Source organism: Diorhabda sublineata, chromosome 1, assembly GCF_026230105.1.
Source record: "Diorhabda sublineata isolate icDioSubl1.1 chromosome 1, icDioSubl1.1, whole genome shotgun sequence".
In the NCBI taxonomy this organism is placed as follows: domain Eukaryota; kingdom Metazoa; phylum Arthropoda; class Insecta; order Coleoptera; family Chrysomelidae; genus Diorhabda; species Diorhabda sublineata.
In genome coordinates, this window is record NC_079474.1 from 31,671,095 (window position 1) to 31,698,817 (window position 27,723).

General features: G+C 33.0%; 1 protein-coding gene across 3 annotated transcripts in view; it reads left to right on the forward strand.

Annotated features, from left to right (window-relative positions):
• The window catches only part of LOC130442035 (serine/threonine-protein phosphatase 6 regulatory ankyrin repeat subunit A), a 45,823-nt gene that overhangs the window by 14,257 nt on the left and 3,843 nt on the right, over positions 1-27,723 (forward strand). Inside the window, exons 5-19 of one of the 3 annotated variants that reach the window (XM_056776003.1) lie at positions 2,736-2,852; positions 6,980-7,135; positions 8,010-8,181; positions 13,031-13,206; positions 15,126-15,224; positions 15,282-15,375; positions 15,652-15,860; positions 17,087-17,263; positions 17,339-17,570; positions 17,636-18,651; positions 18,700-18,865; positions 18,923-19,160; positions 19,434-19,773; positions 21,606-22,302; positions 25,341-25,445. In XM_056776003.1, the coding sequence (XP_056631981.1) occupies positions 2,736-2,852; positions 6,980-7,135; positions 8,010-8,181; positions 13,031-13,206; positions 15,126-15,224; positions 15,282-15,375; positions 15,652-15,860; positions 17,087-17,263; positions 17,339-17,570; positions 17,636-18,651; positions 18,700-18,865; positions 18,923-19,160; positions 19,434-19,773; positions 21,606-22,302; positions 25,341-25,445 (3,994 nt within the window). Of the gene's footprint in view, positions 1-2,735; positions 2,853-6,979; positions 7,136-8,009; positions 8,182-13,030; positions 13,207-15,125; positions 15,225-15,281; positions 15,376-15,651; positions 15,861-17,086; positions 17,264-17,338; positions 17,571-17,635; positions 18,652-18,699; positions 18,866-18,922; positions 19,161-19,433; positions 19,774-21,605; positions 22,303-25,340; positions 25,446-27,043; positions 27,069-27,723 lie in introns of all 3 variants that reach the window. The other 2 variants (XM_056776020.1, XM_056776011.1) reach the window with 2 other exon arrangements.

Genomic DNA, 27,723 nt, shown 5'->3' on the forward strand with positions numbered 1-27,723 from the left:
TTATTCCCATTTTTATTGCGAAATGGCTTCTTAAAGAGTTTCTACAACAGGGAGTTCGAAATTTCCTCCTGAAAACATTGCTTACCTAATTGATAAACAATTAGGTAATTTGTTTAATTGTTTATGTATTAATACACCGACGACATTCGATTTAAATAGTATGGCTTATAGAATAATTTGTTAAATCCCTCGACTTCTTCTTTCAACATTTAGTTCAATTCATATTTTCATTTTTTTATCGAAACTATATGTGCTTAAAATATATATGTCTCCTCATTGAATTAACTCGACTTAATTAAACTTTCAAAATTGAATCTACGCCTTTTAAATTGTCTCTCTCAGTTTCACACTATAATGTTGAAAATTTATAGTCATTTAAAAGCGATAATTGTTTATCAGTAACTATGACAACCTCCGAAATGAGCACGAAGGTAATATTAAACTTTAAACTACAGAATTCACATTCTATTTTCTATTTGCAAAGAATACTGGTAAGTAGAAACAAAGGATTATTCTTGAAAATAGTCATATTACAAGCACTTTGCTTATTTAACATATCAAAAGTAGTGTAACCCACAACTGCTTAATAGTATGACAGGTGACAATATAAGAAAAAATAGAAGATTTATATGAATAGGTAGAAAAGAAGATTATATTTATTTGATTTAAAAATTGCTCCTGCGTACTTTTTTACCATAACCTCCATTAACTCCTCTATTTTTTCTAGTGTATATTCATATTTTCCTAATCTTTTGTTTATCCCCAGAAGCTGCATCTATATAATTAAGGAACTATTTAGATACTTTTATTGTGATTTTTTAAGTGAGTTTTTAGTTAAACTCGGCCTTGCAAACTGATATTTTGTGACCTACCTAGAAAACTAGTTTGGACAGCAACTCAACTTTATGTATAACACTATACTTCAGATAGTGTGTGCTAATATAGAAAAGAGATAGATCCTTTATTGTCAAAAAATTGTTATTGTAACTTAATTTCAATTGGCAAGTGATTGTGCATTTTTTTCCGTTGTAAAATATTGGAGAGACGTGCTTACGAATTAGGCAAACGGGTTCAAAGATGAATAAGGAAGGAAGAGTCAGTATTTTTAACATTTGAAAGAAGTCCCTGCAATGAGCACTGCTGTTTAGTCCTTGTAAATATCTAAAAGCTCTCTTTTGTAGTTTTAAGATTCGCTCAAATAGAAAGAAGGAATGTTCAAAAAACAGTTGATATTTCATTTGCATGTATCACAACAGCACATCTTGTTGGTATCCTTGAAAGTTGTCCAATAAATTTGATGAAAGAAAGCTTCTGTATGATTTCTGGTCACGGATTCTGGTCGGTAATGGCCTTTTTGTAACTGATAACTAGCATAATCTGTGGAATTCAGATCATGCGACCAAGGTGGAATTGATAGATAAGGAAACCTTGATGCTATTTCTTCTAAAACCACCGCAACTCGATGTTGTCATTATCATCAATAAAAATGATCTAGATACATGCGGAATTGAATTGTAGCAGTATATTGGTCACCACTTGATACTTATATACTTGTCATGTTCCATTCAATACAATTAATTCAGTAAAAACAAGTTCCCTATATCTGGTCGAAAGAGGGGAATTTCTTGAACAGGTTTTTGATACAGGGACGTCAATATATTTATGCATATATCTTATATTAGCATTCAGCCTCTTGTTTAGATTAAATATAGAATAGTCTCTAGTCTTCTTCCCAGTATTCTAAAGGTATTAAGAGGATCTCTACGAGGCATCATTACTGGCGGTTGTTAATCTGGGTCTTCCTGTTGTCAGTTTCATGTAACCGAGTCAATAGGTTGATTGAAAATTAGTGTAATTTTTATTAGAAATCTAGCAGAGAATCTATCTAAGCAGAGAAAAAAAGTAATTAAAATAAAAGTGCCATTTTTTTAGCTTTTCTGCCTGATCCTGACTTCAATCAAAATACCTGGCTTAACATGCCGATATATATCATAAATTGTTTTTATAAAGTGATTAATTGTAAACGATTTCTTCAGATCTTCAGATTTTACGGCAATCGTTTCATTTTAGATTTTCCATACTTGAAAAATGAATCTTCTAACAGAGACGGAATGTAATACTATGGACAACTGCCAAACATTCTCAGTCAACGCTTTCTGCACTAGCTAAGCTGTCTAAAAATGAACGAATTTTTTGTCCCCATACCCTTAAAAAGTGTGCTGAAAATCGTAAAATAATATAAAAAGAAAAAATATATACTAAAAACTATGTTGGTACTAACATTATGAACCAAATCCTCTTTATTGACAAGAAACACCTCCACGTGAAGTTTATTAGGAATATTTCGGATATCTACAGAAAATTTATTGTTTCCATAGCTAGTTTTCGGGAAAATCAATATTCATTAATTTTCTTAATATTCTATCCAAATTCATTTTTCGAGCAACTGATAACTTTTACGTAGTCCCCCATCAAAACATTGCATTGTGTAAAAAGTGATTGAATTTAAAAAAAAATTCAATTTCTATTTATAGGTCAGTCAGATTTCGAGTAATGGATTTGGCAAAGAATGAATTCATTCCAATTCTCTGACAAACAACGTTTCATAATTATAGTATCAAAAAATCTCCATACACAATTTTCTACAACATATCCAATATTTTTTTATATATTTGCTTTAACAATTACTTATTTTTTAAAAAGCTTATTGAATAAAACATTGTAATCATTTCTAGAGTCGAAATCAAACGGCAGTACATTTGGTAGCTTCGAGACAGACTGGGACAGCAACTGCCATTCTTAGGGCTCTTCTCCAAGCTGCTGGAAAAGATATCAGATTAAAAGCAGACGGAGTAAGTGGATTTAACATTATTTAGAGCCTGGAATACAGGATTGTACAAAGTTGTTTTTATACATGAATCAAAAGCTTTTAGAACATCAAAAGTAATTATTATTTTTTCCTACAACATCATAACTAAATACAACTACTACCTCCATTTTTCTTAATGGTGAATCAAAAAAATTTGATAGTTTCAAAAAGTCATTGGAATTTTATTTTCCACTGACGATATTCACCGGTAATTAAATGTGATTTATGTGTTTGTTCATTTGAAACGTGCATGTGGTATCAGAAAATAGTCTGGGCTTAGATTTCGTTTTGGGGAAAGCGCAACCATTTGTTCTTAATAGGTATCAAACTGAATTTCACTCTCATGGCGACTATCACAAACAGGCACCTACAAAAATGCAGAGGGGAATACTGAAGTGGAATTTATATGGGATTGGTGTGCGACAAGATGTTTTATAATGCGTTAAACTGATAATGGTGTATGTACGAGGTCTGATAAAACATATGTCTATCTATAAAATATCATGGAGTTTTCATTGTCAGGAATTTGATGTACTAAAAAAATTTTTTTGTTCAAAAACTCATGTTTTAATAGCGACTTATGACACGGTGAGTTATCACGATAAAAAAGAAAGCCTTCGGCCATTTCTTTTGTCTTTTTCTTCACACATCCGTGGCATTTATGTTCCACTTTAATTGAAGAGCCTTTGATTGTTTTATTTTTCATTGAGTCTGAATTTTTTATCAGCGACCAACATTAATCAGAAATCTTGGCAATAAAATAGTTTGTCTACTTTTCAAACATTATCATCTGCTTTTGAGGTCAAAACAGTACTGGTAATGCTTTGTTCAAGACATTGCAAAAATGAGGCTAAACTTCCATATTTGCCCGGCTTAGGATCATAACCAAATCATATGTGTTTTTGAGATCGTAGAACTAGATGTTAAAAATCACAACATCTGGTTTCAAAAATAATACATTTGGGAGACTTCCAGTTTGGTTTTTAAATTGAATTTATGAATTAACCGAAAAGTTTTATTTATGAAGGTCCATACTTAGTGGACGGGGGCTTAGCTGAAGAAGGAAAAGACGCAGCGTAAGATAAAAGTAAAAAATAATTATTTTTCAGGTGTTCATATCTTCAATTTCTATTTAAATTCGATTTTGAAACTATCTCTTGATGTTGTTAAGCAGACCGAAAAAGGTATCCATTTTCTTGTTAGGTTAGGTTTACTTTAGCTTCGATTAGGTTAAGTTTACTTCTTTGTAATCAACTGGAACTGCCGTTTTGGTGTTATTCATGAATCCATTTCAAAGAGCCGAAAGGAAAGTCAATCGATTCAATTAATGGTGAAACTAAAATGTTGAATAAGCAGGGTTTATTTCGATTCTAAACCGGACAGATGTAACTTTCTAAAAGTCTAGGTTAGGTTATAGATCATATTAGATTATTTATTCTTAACACATGTGATTTTGACACATGCTAATTGAAATAGACACAACATCAGGGTAATTTATTCATTATTTTATTACACCTCGTATGTTTAAAATTGATAATAATATATCATAATAAGTGGTATTTTTATAAACTTCTTATTAAAACAACAATTGTAATAAAAATATCATTACTTTTAACAAAATATTATACTTCTCGTGATGATAGCGTGTCTTGCATTCCGCCGCGCTGCCTGGCACAAACAAGCCCATCGATAAAAAAACTTTACCAATTGTCAATTGACGACCCTATCCAGTTTATTGATACCGGTTTGGGTTTAAAGCATCTTCAATTCTATTTCTGTTTGTTTTTAAAGCTGTTTATTGTAATCAGATATCGATAAAGATCTGAATATCAATGAGATATTTGAATAATATCATTTTAAATAAATAAAAATAATATAGACTAGTTTTTGATTGTTTGCCTCATAAATAAATAAATATAGAACTTACAGATTGCAGCATTATGTAGTCCTTAAGTGTTTCCAATGCCAAGTAATATGCTCGTATCGACGAAAACGAAATTCATTTCTGTAAAACATTCTGCCAAAATATACGAAGACGGTCCCTGAAGTACCTGGCCTGACCCAGAGGTGACGGTAGCTACTTGAAAATACCACTGTATTAGAAAGTACACAATCTATACAGTATTGAGGGTAGAGGTAAGGGGGACCATCTCATATGGGGGCTTAGCTTAAAAACTGTCCGCTTGTAGACGGTAAATTATAATTCAAAATTTGACCAGAATGGCGCTCCTGTCGGACGAGATATCATATGAACTTAGTTATTTTAGATAGAGTGAAGTATGCAGTGTTAGAAAATATTATATTTCAAATGACTAGAGTCGTTAATTAAATATTGGTATACAAAATCTAAACTATTCACGTAGTACAAAATATATTTTGTAAATATAAATTACTAAAACTACTGTGTCAAGTGTCAATTATCACTTCTTTCTTTCCCTGTCCTTATTTTTAAATTTCTAGCTCATTATTTAAAATTTACACTCATGCGATAGTAGCGCCTCCCTAACCTCAAGAATTTGATGGACACTTTCTGTAACACAGAGATGGTTCTCCTTACCTCTACCCTCCATACTATATGTATATGTTCCAAGTTTGAAGACGCCACGTTGTTTAGTATCTGTTTGGCTCAATAGTGAACGATTTCAGTGAATTTTTAAATTAGATTTTACTCTGGATGAAACTGCTCTTCGTTATAAACAGTAAAATATAGCAGAATATAGACGAAGTGGTGGGACCTACGAAACCAGCATCGCAGTGGTCGACCAAATGAGGTGAGGCCCCAGAATTGTTGAAGAAAATTCACAAAGCGGTACTGGATGATCGTCGACTAAAAGTGCGCGTTATAGCAGACATAGTAGGCATTTCAAAAAGTGCGGTATATCGCATATTAACTGAAAATGTGGACATGAGAGAGCTGTACGTAAGATGGCTATCGCATTTGCTCACAATGAAACAAAAACAGCGTCGTGAAGATGTTTCCATCGAGTGTTTGGCAACGTTTCACAGAAAGAAAGTCGAATTTTTGCGCTGTTTCATAACCAAGGATGAAACGTGGATCCATCACTTCACACTCGAAACAAAATAACAATCAAAACAATTGACTAAAAAAGAGGAATCGGCTCTAAAGAACACAAAGACCGTTCCATCTGGAGGCAAGGTCATGGCGTCGGTTTTTTGTGATGCGCGTAGGATAATTTTCAGTGACTATCTTGTAAAAGGAAAAACTATGAACGGGGATTATTATGAGAACTTATTGCAACATTTGAGCGAAGAAATCGAGCAAAAACTACCACATTTGTTTAAGAAGAATGCGTTGTTTCATCATCTGTTTTTGCAATGGGCAAAATTGATTACTTAAAGAATCAATTACTGCCTCATGTACCCTAATCACCAGATTTAGCACCCTCGAATTATTATCTGTTCCCAGAAAAAATTCTTATTATAAAAAGGATATCGAATCTATTAAACATTGTAAGGAAAAGTTTTTGTAGCTGAAAGGAGATTAAGTTAACCAAATTTTTGTGTTTTCTTTGTTGGGTCAGATACATCTGGAACCATCCTCTTATATAATATCTTTTAATAGTCATAATTGTAATTTGTTTAGATTTTATAATACGTTATTAAACCAAAATCTATTTCCCTAATTCTAAAATAATCATGAAATTATGTAAAAACAATATTATACAAGGTTTTTCCAACTTCATTCGATAAAATGCAGGAGATGACGGCTCCTACAAAATTGTGATGGGTCTGTTTTATAACAAAATTTGCTCAAAACATCCATTTCGGAAATATCACTACTACAAAATGGTTGCAAACTTTCATATAAATCGCGTATGGAAGACGAAACCCGCATAATATTTTGAGCAGCGTTTTCAAAATGTATCAAGACTGAGCCGGGAATTATATGGATTTGTTTTTATCACCACTTGAGGATTTTCCAATCAATAGGAGTAAGGGCTTCTAATTTCATTCCCTCATTTGAAATTTGACAAAAAAAACTCATTTTACTCTCTTCGTACGAGCGATAACCTGAAAAAAATATTTATGGGAAAGTCCCGTTATGCTGACAATCACCTTCTGAATAAAAGGTAAAAATTGAATTTACAGAGAGGTAAGATACCCCTGCTACTCGCGGTAGAAGCAGGAAATCAGTCTATGTGCAGAGAGTTATTAAGTGCACAAACGGCGGAACAAGTTAAAGCACAATCAGCCAATGGAGATACCGCTCTTCATCTAGCAGTTCGACGAAAAGATATCGATATGGTAAGCAAAAAGTATATAAATTTTTCTTTCCATTTATAACCTCAACAATCTGTTCTCGGTCCCATCATCAAATATAGAGCAAACGTCTATTGTACTTTACCCAATCATCTCAAAAAGCTCTTGTCTTCCGAGCAGCCTCACATACTGCAAATACAAGTGCCGATTTAGCCCCAGTAACACCGTTTAGATCGATATTGATATAATCCCCATTCCTAGCCATCTAAATAACCTACAAGCCCAATACAAGCACCATCGAATCTAAAAATTTTCCTGCCACCCCTTGGATCACTACAAGATTCCCCCTTTCTTCAAAGCCCAAGAGAAAACTTTTCTATCCCCTTTTCAAATGCAAGCGACGGCTTAAGAAGACCTTCCTGAAAACTACCTTGCCCTTAAGAATCCTTCCATCACCATTAGGTCTTGCAAATCCCATCTCGTCGATCGTCAGTGTTGCAGGTTTTCTCTCTACTTCCTCTGCAGAATTCTGATTAAACCGACTTGAAAAATTTTTATTTTAATACCGAGTAGAGAAAAAGAGAGTGGTAAATTGATGCTCTTTCTTCCAATCGTACAATTTTCCTTGCATGCCTTTCTCTCTATCTTTAACATAAATTCTATGAAAAAAATTCATTTTACATTGACCAACGGTTTTCTAAAAGCTCTTCGGAATTTTAAGTATTTTAATTAGGAGAAAAAGGCAACGGCGAATTTTATGAATCGGTTATAATGGTTGATAACTGAGAGTTTCATCAAATAAAACAATCACCATTGAACATCTACAAGAAATATGTTCAGCATCGGCGTTTCCTCAATAACCTATTCTTGTGAAAGGTTTTTCTGTTTAAGAAATGATAATAATGTAAAAATTATGTAGGTGAGGATTTTAGTGGATTACGGTACCAGTGTGGATATTCGAAATGGTGAAGGACAAACTCCATTACATATTGCGGCAGCTGAAGGAGATGAAGTACTGGTAAAATATTTTTATGGAGTTCGAGCTTCAGCAAGTGTTACCGACAATCAAGATAGAACACCGATGCATTTAGGTATGTGGTTTTTGAACATATTTATACATAGTTGTGCGAAAGTACTGAATAATATTATTGGTGTTTGATAAGTAACTAACTCGAGTGAAATATCAATGAAACATGGAATCTTAATGTATGTTTTAGCATTTCGAGTAAAAAAATTTAAAGCTTCTTTATTGTTACCGATGAATTAATAAATATAAGAAATGTTTACTTAAAAGGCTCGCGAAAAAGAGTCCGATTTCAAAGACATATACGAGGTTTAGATGAAACACTGGAGGAAAAGAAAGAATTGTTGTCAATAATAAAAAAGGGTAAATCGTGGGGAGCATTTAACAGAATAAAACCAAAAATAACACTGGTCGACAAAAAAAATTTATTGTAGTAACATAAGAATGAATTGCACATTGTGAGAGAATGGACTTATACAAATACGAAAATATGAAAAAAATAATTGTAGTACGTAAGGTTTTTATGTTACATTTATGGAACAATATTCATTGGTAAAATATTTAATATTCATTAAAAAAATAATTTGACGTTTTTTAAATCGTATATATTGAAAATATTTGTAGTTTACATCTAATGAACATGCCTCATATCTATTAAAAACAAAAACTTTGGAAAAAAATCACTTTAGAAATCAATTAGCTCTACTTTTATGAGGGGTTGCACTTTCTCTTTTTAAAAACCAACAGTAATCACCCATCATGGTCGAATCCCATCGTCTTTGATACCGAATTTCCATTGTTTTAATATCGTAGTGGAACCTTTCATCCTGCTCATCACTGACAGCTCCCAAATTTTCGGGAAAAAATGTCAGATAGAAATGGAGGAAATGAATATTCAATGTAGGGATTTGTAGGCGTCTAGAAGTTCATCAACTAACTGTTGGTAGTTTGGACCCATATTATTGCCCAAAAATCCCCTCACTACACTAACAAATGCCTTCCATACCCTAAATTCCTTTTCTTTCTATTCATCCACTGCACCAATAACACGCTACAAGTAACACAGCACGCGTGGGGGGCCCACTGGTTGTCTTGGTCTTCTATTAAAGTACAAAACTATTCGAAATATGCTTTTTTCACATTTTCGGTCTTACGATTTCACCATAAATTCTTCACAAATATAGCAAAATTTGCCAGGAGAAATTTTGTAACGAGTTTGACTTCGTCTTTATAATAACTTTTTGCACTATGAACAGACAACTACTTACTATGAAACTCAATAGATTATATTGTATTTTTTCGGCCATTAGATTTACCGATATTAACCTCCCCTTTATAAAATTACCTACCTGCTAATGTAAATAGGTATAATTAAGCTAATGAAAAGTGGTACATATTATTGGAGGGGTATTTCCATTTTAAAAATAAAGATCTCGCCTGTGTAACGAAAATCTTGTCGGCCAGTGTAATTAGCGACCGTAGTTTTTACTGCTACAAGGCAGAAACGGTTTTCAATATAACTGGGTTTTATCTAAAAAAGACTATTGGAAATTATTTTCTGGAATACTACTCCATCACTGTATTTCATATCAATAACTATTAAATCAATTTTTCATAATAAATGCATTGTGATAATACATGAAAATTGAAATCTTCGTAATCTAATCTATTTTGCATAAGTTTAATCCAGACTTTCCTCTTTACCTTTTGAAACAGCTGGTAGGTGCGAGTGGGGAAGTCAATTTAATCACATATAGCTATAATCGGGCCGGTCGGTAGTGAGAGTGATAAAAATGCGTGATCGGCTCATGGGAAGCTAATGGTATCTTTTATAACGATTCGTATTGGCTGACGCAATGTCTGAGAATGTCAAGTTCACACAGCTGCACGTTACATAAATTTATTATTATTATATTCTAAAAATTTTATATTAATAATTATTTTAAGCTTTTGTTTTATTATGTTATTTATTTACTTTGATAAAAATTAAAAATTAAACTACATTTCTAACATGCGCTTTTATAGTAAGAGTTATGTGACTGTATAATAGCGCATGTTAAACTGTGTTTTGAAAGAAAAAAACGAAATAATTAATTGGAGAAGAAGATTTCTAAGGGATATTAAAAAATTCGAGGAGGAAGGAAGAAAAATATATTATCCTGACGAGACTTGGGTAAATGCCGGTCACACGGTGAACAAAGTGTGGACTGATACAAGATATGTCGTTGATGAGATGGCCAAAGAGAAAAATAAAATTGTTTTACGATTGCCACCTTACCATTGTGAATTCAACCCAATTGAACTCATATGGGCACAAATCAAGGGTGAGGTGGCAAGGAAAAACACAACATTTAAAATTAGTGATGTCCAAACATTATTTACTAAAGTTTTAAATAATGTTACCCAAACCAATTGGAGTAGGCAATCTAACATGTCCGTTTTTTCGAAATAAAATGTGAGACATTGATAATTTAATGGAAAAACAAGTGGAACCTCTGATAATAAATTTAAGATCTGATTCGTCCTCGTCGGAATCAGATTCCGATTTAGATTAAAATAAAAATTCATCCGCCCTTATATCCCTCTCAACCACCTATTTTGAAAACAAAAAATTTATTCAGGAAAGGACCTTGTGTTGTTTATAAAGATTATTATTATCATTTATATATATATATATATATATATATATATATATATATATATATATATATATATATATATCGTTTTGTATGAATTTACTTTATAACCTTTGATACGTATTTGAATAAAACATATAGCACGACATTTCTTTCTTAGATATTACTTTACAGTATTAGGTACCCTTACATTTTTATTTAATATACCATAAATTTGAAAAACCGTCTAGCCATTTAAGGTTAGGGAAAACAAAATTACGATTAAAATAATAATTATATATATTTATAGATACTTTTAAAAAAATCAAGGCAACGTGTGAAATATGTAGGTATAACATTTAGTAATTAACTAAGTGAACGAAGATTTTAATGTATGAATGGTATGCAATTGATAAATCAAAGTATTATTTATATGATATGATATTAAAATAAAGTATTTAAAATTCAAATAAAAATGTTAGTTTGAAAAAAGCATTTAAAATTCAATTCAAATTTGCCACTAAATACCTTTTTGTGTTGTGTATGGTGCGATTCAGGCTTACAATTTCTCTCTCACGCACTATGCACGTGATTACTCTCTGTAATGAGCGGCCAGATTATAAAAGAATAAAAGATTTTACTATAACAATTAATCCATTATATTTTTAAAAGAAAGTGTACCGATTTTTTTAGTCACCTCAATGTAAATAACAATGACCTAATAGCGTTAACCTATAAACAAGTTCTGCCAAGGTTCTATTTTTCTTTCTTTCTTGAATTTTTATTCAATCGACCCTCATTAACAATGAAGTTCAGCACGCAAAAAACAAATAATGACCGTAATTTCTCAGCTAATTCGAAAGATTATTTAAAAAAATATACTTTTTGTTCTCTTGTCTAATATACATGAATCGTAAGTTCAATAACTGTGTTTTTATATGAATACTAGCTGCCCCGTCAGACTTCGTATTGTCTCAATCGATAAATAAAAGACCTAAACTTTTGTATAAAGTAAACTTAAAACAAACAAAAGGAATCCTTTTTCTATTAAAACAAATAAAAAAATGCTCGGTATGAATGAAGTTTTATTATTACCTTCGATTAATTACACATGATGTTGTTTACCTACAAAACAGAGTTTTCCTGAAATACTGGCTATTTATAAGGTCCCAATTTAATATTGACAGACACACATAGTTATGAACAGGCTTTTGATGAATTTAAAGAGAGAAACTTCCAACGACTGGCCTTGCGATTTATTTATGGTCATCTAAAAGGCTAGACGTACCGGAAATTGTAAACGTTTAAAATCGAATGGTATTGGAATCATCGGAATACGCTTGATCAAGACATCCTCTCCTTTATATTTTCCTCTGTATGATTGTTGCCTCAACGACGTCATTCATCATCTTTTTCACAGCCAGTCTCGCTCCATTGCACAGACGAGGCTGATTAATGTTTAATTTAACTGCAAATTGTGAGATGATAATCCAGGCAATTCCAATGAATTTAAAAACTCCGTGGGATAGTACTACATCGTCTTAGTTCATAAAGGTGTCAACCGATTTGAAGGAAACCAAGAAAATTCTTAATGGTCGCATTGAGATCCTCAACATCTTTATTTTTCGCGGCCAATATTGCTCGTTCACCAAGCCAATTATAGTTATTGAACTGTGGCGCTATATCTGCGACTGCGACTTTATTATTTGCAATGTCTATCAACTGCTTCGCAAACACATTTGCAGTTGCTTCTTGTTGCAAAATTGAAAATCACAGCGTTCATAATCAATGAAGTGAAAATTTCATGTCGGTTTGTCACTGTATATATGTATACTTGCATAACAATTATAGCTTAATCGTTCAGTACCGGCCAACTATATTAAGGTACTAATGAGCTTTGCCAACGACTCTTCGAACTGCACTTGCACATGCGCGTTTGGACTAGTTTTTGGAGGTTAAGTTTAACTGAACCGTCTTTTCATTTTGATTTAATATGGATTCAAAAATAAATGATGAATTTCTTTTCCAGAGTATAAATAGTATAAATCTGTATATAAATGAGTAATATGACTATTCTACCTAGTGCGCATGTGTCATGCAGGGCACGAAATGCAAAATCTTGGAGCTCGCAGCCTCTGTGGACCGTATCAGCATGGTTTTTAACCTTAAATTGCATTAGAAAAGTTATTTATTTTAGAATTTTAGAAATTTTGTATTGAATTAATATTAATCGAAAGTTTCCGAATGATGTTCCCTTCTTCGTTGATTCAACTAGATTGATGTTAATTTATATTTTCTAAGCGGCTGAAAATGGACACGCGAATATAATAGAACTATTAGCAGATAAATTTAAAGCGAGCATTCTAGAAAGAACCAAAGACGGCTCTACTCTGATGCATATAGCGTCACTAAATGGCCATGCGGATTGTGCAATGATGCTTTTCAAGAAAGGAGTCTACTTACATATGCCAAATAAGGTAAGAAGCCGAATTCATGCGGCTAAAAGCACTTGATGGTTTAATTGAAAAATTACAATGATTCATAACATTGGTGGGTTAAGTTGAAAATTGGTCGTGGATTTTTCAAATTAAAAACTTTACAGAACCATAAATGTTTATGAATACATCGAACAAGGTACAAGATTGTGATATTTGATAAGCACAGACTTCATGTTTCATGAATAATTCCTAGAATCCTTATAGATATGCAAATAGATTTCGTTTTGTCTTCAACGTTGACGATTTTATAATATTCAGTTCTATATGTACACTAAAAACAGTTCAGCAGCAGCGGCAGGTGATATTCGCGAAAAATTATACTCTAAAAGAATTGTTTCACGGTATTTCTAGGATTCTGTTTAATTCCTCTACTACCTACATCGATCGCTCCAAACGAATTTTTCATTGTTCGAAACCGTACAGGAAGTCTTTTACTGTCTGTTCCTTCAGGACGCGCGCCGCTTTTTCTTCCACAGCTTCATCAGACACAAATCTCGTTCCTTTTTATGCAGATTTGACCTTAAGGAAGAGGTAGAAATCGCACGGTGGTTATACACTTGAATGTTGTACTGACCCGATCGTGAATCATCTTCAAAATTTTCTCTGACATCTTAAAAACCCTTTAGCCACTCGAAAACACGTATAAAAATTCATTGCTAAACACCCGTTTCAATAAATTATAAGTTTCGGATGTAGTTTTCCAAGTTCCACGTGAAATTTCGCAACAATTTTACCATTTTACTGAAGTAGTTTTTTCGCTAGATGGTTATTTCCTGTCTTTCTATTAATTCCTATTCCTATTATGCTTAGGAAAGGTGAAAATTAGTAATTGAATTCGGAATTTCAACCTTTTCATGTAAAAATCATGTATCTGACTAATTTCATTTTAGTTTATTAAAGTACCAGATGAGTATCAAGAGTAATTGGGACGAAATTTGACACAAATTTGGCTGATCTTGATTTTTCGGCGATAACCTCTTCATTGGGGCCAAATTTCTGTCTATCGAGCATCCTCTTAAGAAGAACTGATGAGATTCTCTGAAGGCGATAGATGCGGAAGTTATTCTGAGCCGAATTCATGCCATTTTACCATAATTCTTTCTTTTTTAAGTGGAAGCATTTTCCCACAATTTCACCTTCCAAAAGCTACGAAATAGCCCCTGTTTATGAGTTTTCCCTTTTTGAGATAGTGAATGCATATTATACCATGCGCATAATACTGATCACATAACCTAGCCGACTTTTACGTCTTTCCACGTTTCGGAATAGGGCTCCAAATACTGATCAGAATCATCAATTCGTTGTTGTTATTGGTCCATTGTGAGCTAGCTCTGCAACCACTTTGAACAGAGCTTACCAAAATATTTATTCACGATGGTACCAACGTAATATTTAGGATCTCAACTATTAAAATATGGTGCAGTTGACGGTTCCCCAAACTTTTTTGTGGACTTTTCCGATGTTTTTGATGGTAACAGCGTCCACTGCGTGCAACCTCCTCGTTTAAACATCAAACCACTTCTCAACAGTTGATTTTTCTGGGTCAAAGTAAGAATAATGTTTATTAAGCCAAGCAATGGCGTTTTGTGTTAAAAAATGTTTTATGAACACATGGAATTCTTTTTTAATCATTTTTTCAAACTGTTGCCTCACACAAAATGCTATAACTTACAAACTAATAGTGCGACAGCTGTTAAATTTATTCACATGTCTTTTGAAAGTTGAGGCTAACTAAAAATCATATGAAGTAGCGTCTTGTGTCACCCTAAGGCCTTTTTAACTTGCCCAATCTATATTTGTCTACTAAAAATTGGTATCACAAAGAGTTGATTATATTAAATGAAACCAAATAATTACTTGTTCCTGAGCTGATTAAAAAATTATTTTTCTTGGTGTAGGACGGAGCTAGAAGTATTCATACTGCCGCAAGATATGGTCACGTAGGAATAATCAATACGCTTCTGCAAAAAGGAGAAAAAGTCGACGTAACAACAAATGTAAGTTCATCACGAATTTTCCACTAGAAAAAAAAATCGATGCTAATTTATTTTTAGGATAATTATACTGCCTTACATATAGCCGTCGAATCTTGCAAACCTCTCGTCGTTGAAACATTACTTGGGTACGGAGCTGACGTACACGTGAGAGGTAAAAGAATTTGAATAAAATAATGAATTTAATAAAATTATCCACAAGCAAAATTAACGCAAAATTTCCAATAAATTCGCGGGTAAAAAATTATTGAATGCAAATTAATTTGAAGGAAATAAAAGAAAAGGTAAAATTAAATCTGAAAAGCTTGGGACCTCGTTTTCCCAAAATAACAAATTATTCGTTAATTTTTAACAACTATCATAAAAAGCTAGAAAAAATATGGAATTACAATTTTTTCTATATTGTTTGAGAAATGTTACACTTTTTTAGGTGGTAAACTTAAAGAAACCGCATTGCATATAGCGGCTAGGGTTAAAGATGGGGAAAAATGTGCATTGATGTTGCTAAAGTCTGGAGCTGGTCCCAATTTAGCCACTCATGATGGGCAAACACCTGTGCACGTTGCAGCCAAATATGGTAACCTAGTAACTTTGTTATTGTTACTAGAAGACGGTGGCGATCCACAGTATAAAAACAAGGTATGTATACATATATAAATGATAAATATCCTTTTTTTTTAATTGTTGTCATTTTAATTATGTATATTCACTGTTTCAAAAAGCAAAATATCATTTCCACACTTCTCTAACTTCTCGATGCCGTGCTTGTGAAGAATTTGTCTAGGTTCCAGTTTCAGCAATTGCTTCTTCATTTAAGTTGGATTTTTTACCGGCGAGCATTTTTTGAGTTCAGCTAATAGCTGGGGGGCAGATCTGAACTATACGATGGATGAGGAAGCAATTCGAAGAGTAATTCAATTTAACCATCGTTGCCATCGACTTGTGAATCGGTACATTTTCTTGGTGTAGTTTTCTTGACTTTATTAGCATAGGACTGAGACATTGTTAACAGCAGGTCATAATTTAACGTTCCTGTCGACTCTTCTGACTCCTCAGAGGATCTTCCACAGAAACAGCAAGTTTTGAAGGAGAAAACTTTGTTATCAGCTAGTTCACGTTTTTACCGACTTTTCTGACCCATATAGCCAAACCATTATTAACAGCAGGCTCAGGTTTCTGTTGACTCCTTTAACCCATTTCAGCTCAATCCAAATCATTTGCAAGGAAATACTAATTTCTGGAGAAAAAAATTATGTTAACAGAAGGCTCACGTCTCTATCGACTATTCTAAACTATTATGTCAACACCAAAACATTTTCCGAGAGGACCATGCACAGAAATAACATTTTCTAATAAAATAGAAACATTTTTAAGAGTACCTTCACGTTTCTGAAACACCAAATCATTTTCTGAGAAGGCCTTGCACAGAAACAACACATTCATCATAAATAGTTTTTTTTATAAATCAACTCAAATTGAAATATTTAAAAAACTGATAAAACTTTTTTTCTTGCGGTTTAATAATATCCTTTTGTTAATATAATTACTACAGTGTATGAGGTGTAGAAATGGAATTTTCCTCACCATTTATTTCCAGCAATTATTCATATACATATACATAAACATATTTATAAGAATTTCACGACAAAAATATGGTCCATAATCACTAATAAGCAATGAATTGTCATTTAATAAACTTTTTGATTATTGAAAAGATTCTGGAAAGATTCCATTCAATATAAATTACAAAAAACTGAAAGTCTTAGTTTCATATCTCAATAACTTCCTTCTAGCTTTTGTTTATCTCATCTGTATGAGTTTTTCACACGTTGCACTGATTTCTTTAATATAATTTCAAATTTTAGAAGGGAGAAACTCCATTACACTTAGCTGCAAGAGGCTGCAAAGCAGAAGTAGTTCAAGCACTAATAAACTTTATGAAAGAAAGTAAAGGCGAAGAAAAAGCAGCAGCATACGTTAACGAAATAAATGACAACGACGAAAGCGCTCTTCATTATGTTTGTGCTGTAACAACCGAAGAGGTTAGTAAATTAATTTTCCCCCTTTACCTGTTTTATATTTTTAATCATAATAGAAAATACTCGTAAATTTTTAAGGTTGAAGTGCCAAATTCGGACAGAAACGTTGCAAAAATTTTATTAGAAAGTGGAGCTGACGTAAAACTTCTTACCAAACAACATGAATCCGCTTTTCATTACGTCGCTTTAGCTGGCAATAATGGTGTTTGTATGGAAATGATATCGCATATGACACCCACGGATTCTCAAAAAGCACTTAATCGACAAAACGATCATGGCTGGACGCCACTTCTTATAGCATCGCGGAAAGGTATAAACGATCCTTTTCACTAAAAACTGACTGAAAAGAAGAATGGAATTTCTTTGTATTTTTAGGCCACATAGAATTGGTAAACAATCTTCTCGCGAACCACGCAAGAGTAGATGTATTTGATTTAGAAGGTCGATCTGCTTTACATTTAGCTGCCGAGCAAGGTTATCTCCAAGTATGCGACTCCCTTCTCACCCACAAGGCTTTCATAAATTCGAAATCAAGAAACGGAAGAACAGCTCTACATTTAGCAGCCATGAATGGATACGTCCATCTCGTAAAGTTTTTGATAAAAGACCATAACGCTGTCATCGATATTCTAACGTTAAAGAAACAAACACCACTCCATTTAGCAGCAGCAGCCGGTCAAATAGAAGTTTGCAAATTATTATTAGAACTAGGCGCTGACATCGATGCTACAGATGAACAAGGTCAAAAGCCTATTCACGCAGCCTGCCAAAATAATTATTCCGAAGTTGCCAAATTATTTTTACAACAGCATCCAAGTCTAGTGATGGCCACTACAAAGGATGGTAATACTTGTGCGCATATAGCTGCCGCGCAAGGTAGTGTAACTGTAATAGAAGAGTTGATGAAATTCGATAGACAAGGAGTAATATCAGCCAGAAATAAACTAACTGATTCCACTCCTTTGCAAATGGCTGCGGAAGGCGGACACGCCGAAGTGGTTAAAGCTTTAGTCAGAGCTGGCGCTAATATAACAGATGAAAACAAATCCGGTTTCACCGCTGTACATCTAGCGGCCGAATACGGCCACTTACAGGTCCTAGAAGTATTAAGATCTTCCAATAGTTTGAGAATCATCAGTAAGAAACTCGGTGTTACTCCACTTCATGTTGCGGCTTATTTCGGACAAGCTGATACAGTTAGAGAACTTTTGACCCACGTACCTGGAACTGTAAAATCAGATGCTCCAAACGGAGCTTCACTTGTTCCTGCTCTTGGAAATGAATCAGGAATGACGCCTCTACATCTAGCAGCTTTTTCGGGCAATGAAAACGTAGTTAGATTACTGTTGAATTCAGCAGGAGTTCAAGTTGATGCTGCAACACACGAAAATGTAAGTATATTCATTATAAATAAATCGAGCTTCAATTTTTATTTTCAGGGCTACAATCCGATGCATTTAGCATGCTACGGTGGTCATGGTACAGTCGTTGGATTATTGCTGAGTCGTTCAGCAGAGTTATTGCAAAGTCATGATAAACATGGAAAAACAGGTCTACATATTGCTGCCCAACACGGACATTTGCAAATGGTGGAAGTTTTATTGGGTACAAGATCAAAATATATATTTTCTGAATAAGTTAGAAATATGTGTTTAATTATAGGTCAAGGTGCTGAAATTAACTCGCAGGACCGAAACGGATGGACTCCTTTACATTACGCAGCTAGAGCAGGTCACGTTGATGTAGTAAAATTATTAGTAGAATCAGGAGCTTCACCGAAAGCGGAAACTAATCTTGGAGCTGTTCCAATTTGGTTTGCCGCTTCCGAGGGGCATCACGCTGTCTTGGAATATTTAATGACCAAGGAACACGATACATATGCCTTGATGGAAGATAGACGGTAGTTAACTGAGTAACTTTAATTTCTTTTCGACCTCCAACATACTTTTAGCCCATTTCTACTTTTCAATTCAAAGAAGAAAAATGTACAAAGCAAATAGTTTAGCAGTTATTAAAATGTTTTTCTTAATAAATCGTCTTCATTTAGGTTTTTTTTAAAAAAATTAGTTTTAAAAACAGGTAAAAATTGACGTTTCGACCATTTCGATGTTTATCAAGAAGTTCGAATAAAATTCAATAAAAATCTCCTTGAACTTGTATTTGTTATTTCTAGATTTGTGTACAACCTTATGGTCTGTTCGAAAAATCACAACAACAAACCAATAGAAGAATTCATCTTAGTATCACCTGCACCCGTGGATACCGCAGCAAAACTGTCAAATATACTAATCGTTCTATCAAACAAAGAAAAAGAGAGAGCGAAGGATCTAATAGCAGCAGGAAAATATTGCGAAGCTATGGCAACTGAACTTCTAGCTCTAGCGGCTGGTGCGGACTCAGCTGGAAAGATTTTGACTGCGACTGATAGGAGAAACGTAGAATTTTTAGATGTATTAATAGAAAACGAACAGAAGGAAGTTATTGCACATACTGTAGTGCAACGTTATCTCCAGGTAAAGAATAGGTAAAAATCTAGTTTTAAATAAGTCACCTTCAGCGTTTATCCCTTGATCCCAAGGTTCATATAAAAATAAAGAGCCTTAAACTTTTGTATAAAGTTTATTAACATTTAAATAAGCTTAATATATTTTTTGAAGTCAAAATATAAAATAGAATCAATGTTATAGTGGCCGACAGGAAGTGCTTGACGGTAACCAAATGCGGCTCCTTATCCGAAATCAAAAATCTAAACTGCATTTTAATCTTAATATTTAGACTAGACTCAATTCGAAACTACAAAAATTGTCTTTATTGAATACTTTTGGAAACTACATTCTATTTTTTACTCATTTTTTCACTCGTAAAAGAAAAAACCATCGAGAATCATGATAATCCGAGTTCAATCGCTGGCTTATAACATATTAAAGATGCTGTACAAATTTGAACAAGATCGGATCTAAAATATCGTGTTCACCGTTTCGAAAAATAGTGTTTCGAGAAAAAGAAAGTTTGAAAGTTCGCGCATGTTATTTATACTAAAAATTTTCTCATCTAGTACGTTTTGGAACTTCCACAGCAAAATTGAACTAATCGATGCTCCACGGTGTCTTAGGGCTTTATCGTACTAGCGTACTAGCGTCTTCAAAGCGGAGCGAGCGCGCAACGATCACACCGGTCACGTGCAGCGAATTCGTTGCGGACGTCATTTTCTATACATGATAGATATGATTTTTGGAAAAAAATGGATTTTTTCCACCTGAGAAACTAGAGTATCTCCTTAAAGAAAAAATTATCTAAAGACCTCTATGGGACAAGAACGCCTTCAGATTTGTACCTATTATCTATAGAGGTCAAACCTCTAGAACAACTGAAATGATTTAATTAATAAATTTGTTATTTAATGAATTGCAAAGTATAACTTTCGTTATACTTAAATTCCCCAAACGAGAAGATTCAGCAGAACCCTCTGGCTTTCTGGAAAATGATGAAGGACACTTACCCTACTATTTTTCAAGTAGTATTCAAATATGTGCCTGTAATTGCCACTTCCGTTCCATCTGAACGTCTATTCTCGCAAACAGGTCTGATTTCGAACTCTCTCAGAAATCGCCTCTCAGAGGATATGGCTGCGAAACTTATTTTTCTGCATGAACCAGATGACAAATTTTGGGAAATTTAATTTTATTTCAAAATTTTTATCTTTTGAATATTAATTGATTAATTGTTCTCTATATTGTTTTTTTTGTTTTTAATTATTATTACAACTTAAATTGTAAAATTTATTTCTTTTTAATAAAGTTTGTTTTGAAGCTCATAACCTTGTTGTTTTGGGTAATAATGAATGAAAAATTACAGATAATTTTTAATTAGGTAATACAGCTAAATACACATTAAAAATAACTGGGTTTCGTTTTCGACTTTAAAAATTAATTTCGGAATTTTATTTACCAATGAATTTTAGAAAAACAGAAACTTGTATTTACGCTATTACGCAAAATCAGTTAATTTACAAACAGAAAAATCAGTTAATTTACAACGTTTCTTTCATATTTTCATGAAAATATGATCTGAATTGTTTTTTATTCCTTTTTTGTTCTTTTAGGAAAACATCGATGATTTTCTTCCGATGATTATCAACCATCGATGTTCAATAAATGAAAAAACATCGATGTTTTGTCTACCGATACCCATCCCTACTATTCATAGAAAGTGGCAATAAATTATTTTACCTTAAGCTTTATTTTGAATTTACTACGAGATGTGATCAAAAATTCAAAAACTTTCTTGTGGATGAGTAATATTGTGATAAATGCGATGAGGTACTAAAAATGTATTATCTTTTCAGGAATTGTGGAGAGGAGCCCTCAACTGGACGGCGTGGCGGACGTTGTTGTTGTTCGTGTTTTTCATAATATGTCCCCCAGTGTGGATAGCATTCACTCTTCCGTTAGGTCATAAATATTATAAAGTTCCGATAATTAAGTTCATGTCGTATTTAACTTCACACGTCTACCTCATGACGTTTTTATTAATAGTTGCCATAACTCCTCCTTATCCTGTATTAAGGAGAAGTTTGTTGCCTTATTCGTACGAATGGATATTATTGGTTTGGTTAAGCGGACTTTTACTATTCGAGTTAACCAATCCTAGTGATAAATCGGGCTTAGGTTGGATCAAAATATCCGTACTGTTGTTTAGTATATTCGGCGTGGGTGTACATTTGTTGGCATTTTTGCTAAACGATAAAGTTATATGGCCTACTTTATTGTACTGTAGAAATCAACTGTTCGCTTTGAGTTTTGTATTAGCTTGTGTTCAAATTTTAGATTTTTTATCGTTTCACCATTTGTTCGGGCCGTGGGCTATCATTATTGGTAATTTAATGAAAGATTTAGCTAGATTTTTGGCCGTTTTGGCTATTTTCGTATTTGGATTTTCGATGCAATTTGTCGCATTAAATCAACCGTTTGCAAATTTAACCCCTACTGAATTGATACGACTCAACAGACAAGGCGTTTTGAAACCAGGATATTTTCTAGACGGTAAGTCACATTTAACTATTCATTTTTGCAGTTGCAGTTTTTTGGCATTCGTAAAAATGGTACTATAGAAATGACTAATCAATCAATATACAAATACATATAACGCGTCCTAGCCGGATTTTAATAGTTCGGTGAGATCAGGGTGCGCGGATTCGAGTAACTCTTCATCGCTGATGTTTTCTTTTTCATCATTCATTGTTATTTATAAATTTAGACAAACCTTCGGATAAAACAAATGATTTCAGAAAATTTAAGGTTATGCAAAATCATCGAAGTGAAACTGTCAACTGTCAAATGGCTAGAGTCACATTTAAAGAAGTTAAAGTTGTCTACTCCAGAGCATCCCGAAAATGTTTTGTAGTACGGAATTGTCACTTTCACTACATGCAACACTCAAATCGCAACTATCGGTATGTTAATAAATATAGAACGAACAACTTTCAGATGGCGTCGTCTAAAATAAAATTTGGAAATATTGTAAAGTTTTCCGGATTTGTTGAAACATGAATTAATAAACACTGACTTAATTTATTTATACACTATATAATACACTTAACTTATAATAATTTACTTATAAATATCAATTAAATAATTTCTTTCACTAATTCATTCTTTTCACTACGACTATTTGTTTAAAACTAACTAAACTGCACTATATAAACTTATTCATATACCACAAATAGAATTCTACAAACCTCTAGAACAAAAAGAAACAAAATAATAGAAATCATTCAAAAGAAATACTGTAAATAATCCGCCCGCTATAATAAAAAGTTTTAAAAGGAAACCCCAAAGGCGCTTCAGCCATTTAAAAGAATATGTGAAAGACGTCGCGGAATTTTTAAAATTTCATAGTAGCTGGAAGGACCGGATTAGGGAACCATTTTGCGAAACTTGTTCATAACAATCTATTTCGAAAATTTTTTTTGAGATTTAACTAAAACATGATCCACAATTGTAAAAATTTAGTAATGGGGTAAAATTCAACATTTACTTAGTTGATTTTCTTTTATATGTATTTACTCAATCTTAATTATATTTTTGTCAGTTTTAATGAAAAAACTGTACAGGGTGAGTCACCTGTATTTATTCGCTAAATGTAACAAACGGGATCGTTGTTTATGTCCGAGATATTTGTTTAACGAAAGTGATATTTTCAAATATTAGACAATCTTTTCCAAGAAAGAATTGGCGCGATTTTAATCATATGCGAATACCTTAGAAACATCCTTATGGCATATATCCTGAACGAGACTATCCACACAAGATAAGTTTCTAAACGAGTTCGGCCAAAGTTCGTGTTACAGAAACTGTCGCAAAAGAATACGATAACAGCACCGACGAAAACAAAGGATTCTTGCGATTAAGATCAGTACTTGGGAATTCGAACACAAGCACAGGCTTCCGGTTATGGGTCCTTAAAGTGTAAGAAGAGTTTTTCCAATTTGTGTTTCTTACAGTATATATTTTCTACAATAATGGTCTAGTAAACAGATGTAACTTTAATTATTATGGCACTGAAAATAGGCATAAATGTGTTTGATGTTGAATCACGAAATGGGTCCCTATCATGATTATTGGATTGGACGAAAATTCCTAAAATTCTTGTGGTGAATTTCACCTTCCATTTCTTACCAATTCGAGAATTGCGTATCATCTGCATATAATTAAACGATTTCTAAGAAGTATCAAGGTGCTGAAGGTATTAATATGGTAGAGAGGCTGATAGGGCTCCTTGTAGAATGCGAGTAGGGGGATGAATGGTTGAGATAAATATGGTTATGGATATATCTATTGAATAATATATAACAGAAGAATACTGAGAAACTTCATAATAAGTCCACCGTGATAAAACTGATCGAAAGCTTTTTAAATTTTATGAAAATGGCGGCTGTGCAGTATTTTCGGTTAATTGTTTGGGTTAAGATAATCTGAAGATTGGTAATTGCTACTTTATTGAATAATCGAAATTTTTTCGCATAGATTTACAAATATATATATATAAGTAAACTTGACAACGTATCATATCGTAAATTTTTTTTTCACAGTTGAGGTTAACTTACTAATAATGATAGATACGTCTTTAAATTTTACAATTCCCGCTCATGGACATGGTAATACTAAACTGCGCATTTGATGAAATTATTGTTATTTAATATAAAAACATAATACTATGAAAGTGACGGTTTATTTATATCTTCCAAATGTTGAAATTGAACTTCTTAATTTCTTGTATGGTTAGGTTAGGTTCTCTATTCCCTTATCTCATTACAGTAATCACCGTGGAACAAAGTTAGCTTTACCATATGCCGCAGGCCTTATTTCATAAAGTTGGCACCACTTTTGAATACAGAAGTATATGAATCGCGTAATTTATTATTACTATGTCTATGTTGTCGCTGAATCTCATCCGAACTGCCTGGTATTCATCATGGGTGGAATAAATTACATTGTTGCCAAATATCTAATCTAATTATTCTTAAATATGAAATGATAGGAATATCTACGACACAGAAAACTACAAATGAATTTATTAAAAAAAAAAACTTTGTATTAGTCATTTCTATAAAACTTGTAAATAGCATAAATATTTAAAAAAAACATCGGAATCTACACATTCTTTTTCAGTTACATATGGAACTTCAAAAATTAGCACAAATTGAAGCACCAAAAATTTGATTCAGTCTTTAATATATGAACACCATGAAAATAGTATAAAAAACATAAAGAAAGTTCTATCAGTTAATAACCACATACCGTTCAATTGAAGTTACTAATTATCAGTAAGCTCCAAAAAAGTCTGTAATTTAGAATAAATTTAATGTTATTACAATTAACAGACTATCATTCAACTCATTTAATTTCTATTTTGAGCATCTAAAACTAATTTTTCTGATGCTAGGTCTGATTTATTTAATGATTTTTATACTATTACCACACACAACGAAGCTTTAACGACATTATGACACCTATTTATTCATTTAATACTAAGAAAAAAAAACTATTGTATATTATGTATTATATTTTCCAAATATCAGACCGAGATTCCCTCTCGAGTGACATTGAATGGATAGAGGAATTGAGTTACAACCAGCCGATACCAAGAGCCAATCTTCGTAAAAAACGACAACGGGTAACCGGCAGTAAGTTTGGTCATTTAAGCTCAGTTGGCTCTGTCCTGTTTCATGTTCTGTCCTACGTGTGAAGATACCTTTATGTAACACTGTCTTACTCTATGAAGATACATTTATGTAATACGTTACCTTATCTCTCGTATGACGTTTAGCAGCATTTTAGGTAATTGTTTTAGGTGTCCTGTGAGCTTTATCCTATTTCAATACTAGATTTGTCTACGTGTTTTTTATTTGTGTGTGTATATGTCTTTAACGTTGCTGTTATCGTTGTTGAGAAGAATATGCCAAATAAATTCAAATTAATAAAATAATGTATTTAAAAATTGCAAAAACAACTGTTTAGTAATCGCTCTAGTAACAAGAATTAGGTGAGTACGACAGCTTTTTCATATAATCTTTCTTGTTGTTGAACGACCATCTACTTTAACAATATCTCTTACATTTTTGTCAATAAAACGAAGGATTTCACAAAAACATGATTGCACAACGTTGTTCCAAACTTCGTTACTCCATTTCTGTAACACAACTTGAATGAGGACACTATCAAAAATAATATGGTAGCTGTACAAAGTTGAAATTCGAAGTGAGAAAGACATAAATAAACCGCACTAGCACAATGTTGCCAGATCTACTGCAATATTACTTTTATCAGAAAAAGCGCAAAAGCAAATGAATAAAAAACCACCCTTATTAACAAATTCCCACTACACTATAGTTAGAAATCCAATATTGCAATTAAGTTTAATGTAATTCTTTTCAAATTTAACGCTAGAAGATTGGTAATGAGTTTAAATATCTCTAGAGTTTGAGCCAAGAGCGTTTCTAGTATTCATCAAGTCTCCAACTCTTCAAAGATAGTAGGGGAATAGAAGTAGACTAACACAGACGTAGGCGATGTCGCATCAGTGAAATGCGAAATACTCGTAGGTATTCATTCTTTATACTTCTATCTAACGGTCACTGTCTCGAGGTGGTTACAACTAAGTCGTACTTAAAAGATGTTACTTAAGAATTTCCAAATACTTATTCGCAATCTTTTCTATCATAGGGGTAGAGATGATATTGATTCGATCATTCACTACTTGTTTTGCGTATCTCCAGGTCAGTCCTTTTACTGGATCTATCTCTTCTGTTCTTATTATTTGTTTCGGTTATCTTAACTGTTCTGCCCTCCTTCATTCTCACTATGTGTCCAAACCAACTCAACTGTTGCTGTTCGATTTTTAGCACGAGGTTTGACAATTAAGTAATGAAACTGATGCTGTAACAATTATTTTTATGAAACAACTAGAACTACTTCAAAGTAATTGCTTTAGACACTCAGGTATTGTAGCACATCTAAAAATCTTTCGCTGAAACCTCCGACAGCACCCTCGTCACAATTGATTCAATAAATTCGTCAAGAGTCGTTCCTTTTACGCCATTTAGGATTTTGAGAATAAAAAGGAGTCCTAAAGCAATAGATTTGTCGAATAGGATAACTATAGCTACACTCAACGCTCATGGTCATAATTGTTTGCGATGTCTGAACATTTTTTTGAAGTTTATCAAGTATTTCGTGATAGAATACTTGATTCATGGTCTGTCCTGGGTGGATCATTCTACAGCTATCCAAGAAGAAGATAAGCATCGGTTTCACTTTCGACTTACTCATACGAGCTTTGTTTAGTTCCCGATAGCCGCTGTTAATTCTGGCTGGTCATTTTGGGGTCGTATTGAAGTACCAACTGTCCTCATCTAGCAGCATAGGATCACTTTCCGTCTGTTGGAATCATTTTTGCACATAGCTTTCTTTCTCATTGTGAAATATTAGAGAAACTCTGACTGTGTTTATATTTAAGTTCGTCTGCTATAATTCGAAACGTTAACCAATGATCTTGACGTGTCCATGTCTATGTGCACCTCGACCGGTCTACTTCCTGGCGCTTCTTTTTGCACACTATCACGGCACTCTTTGAACACTTTATAACTACAGAATCATGCGCGACTCATTGAATCACATTTTTGATTAAAAAAACACGCGAAACATGTTATATGAACAAAGAATTTTCTTGCGTTTGATTTATCTGTTACTTTTCTAACTTCTTCCAGGGTTTCTACTGTATATATTTTGGTTTTTATACAATTTATGCTTATCCTGTGGACATTATCCCTGGTTATTTTCATTTCTTTTGCTTTAACAATCTTTTGAGAAATCTTCACTTAAGTATAAGTACTTTCATCCCTTTACATTTTTCACTTTTTTTATTATACTATTTTTCATTCCACATATTAGATCTGGATTGTC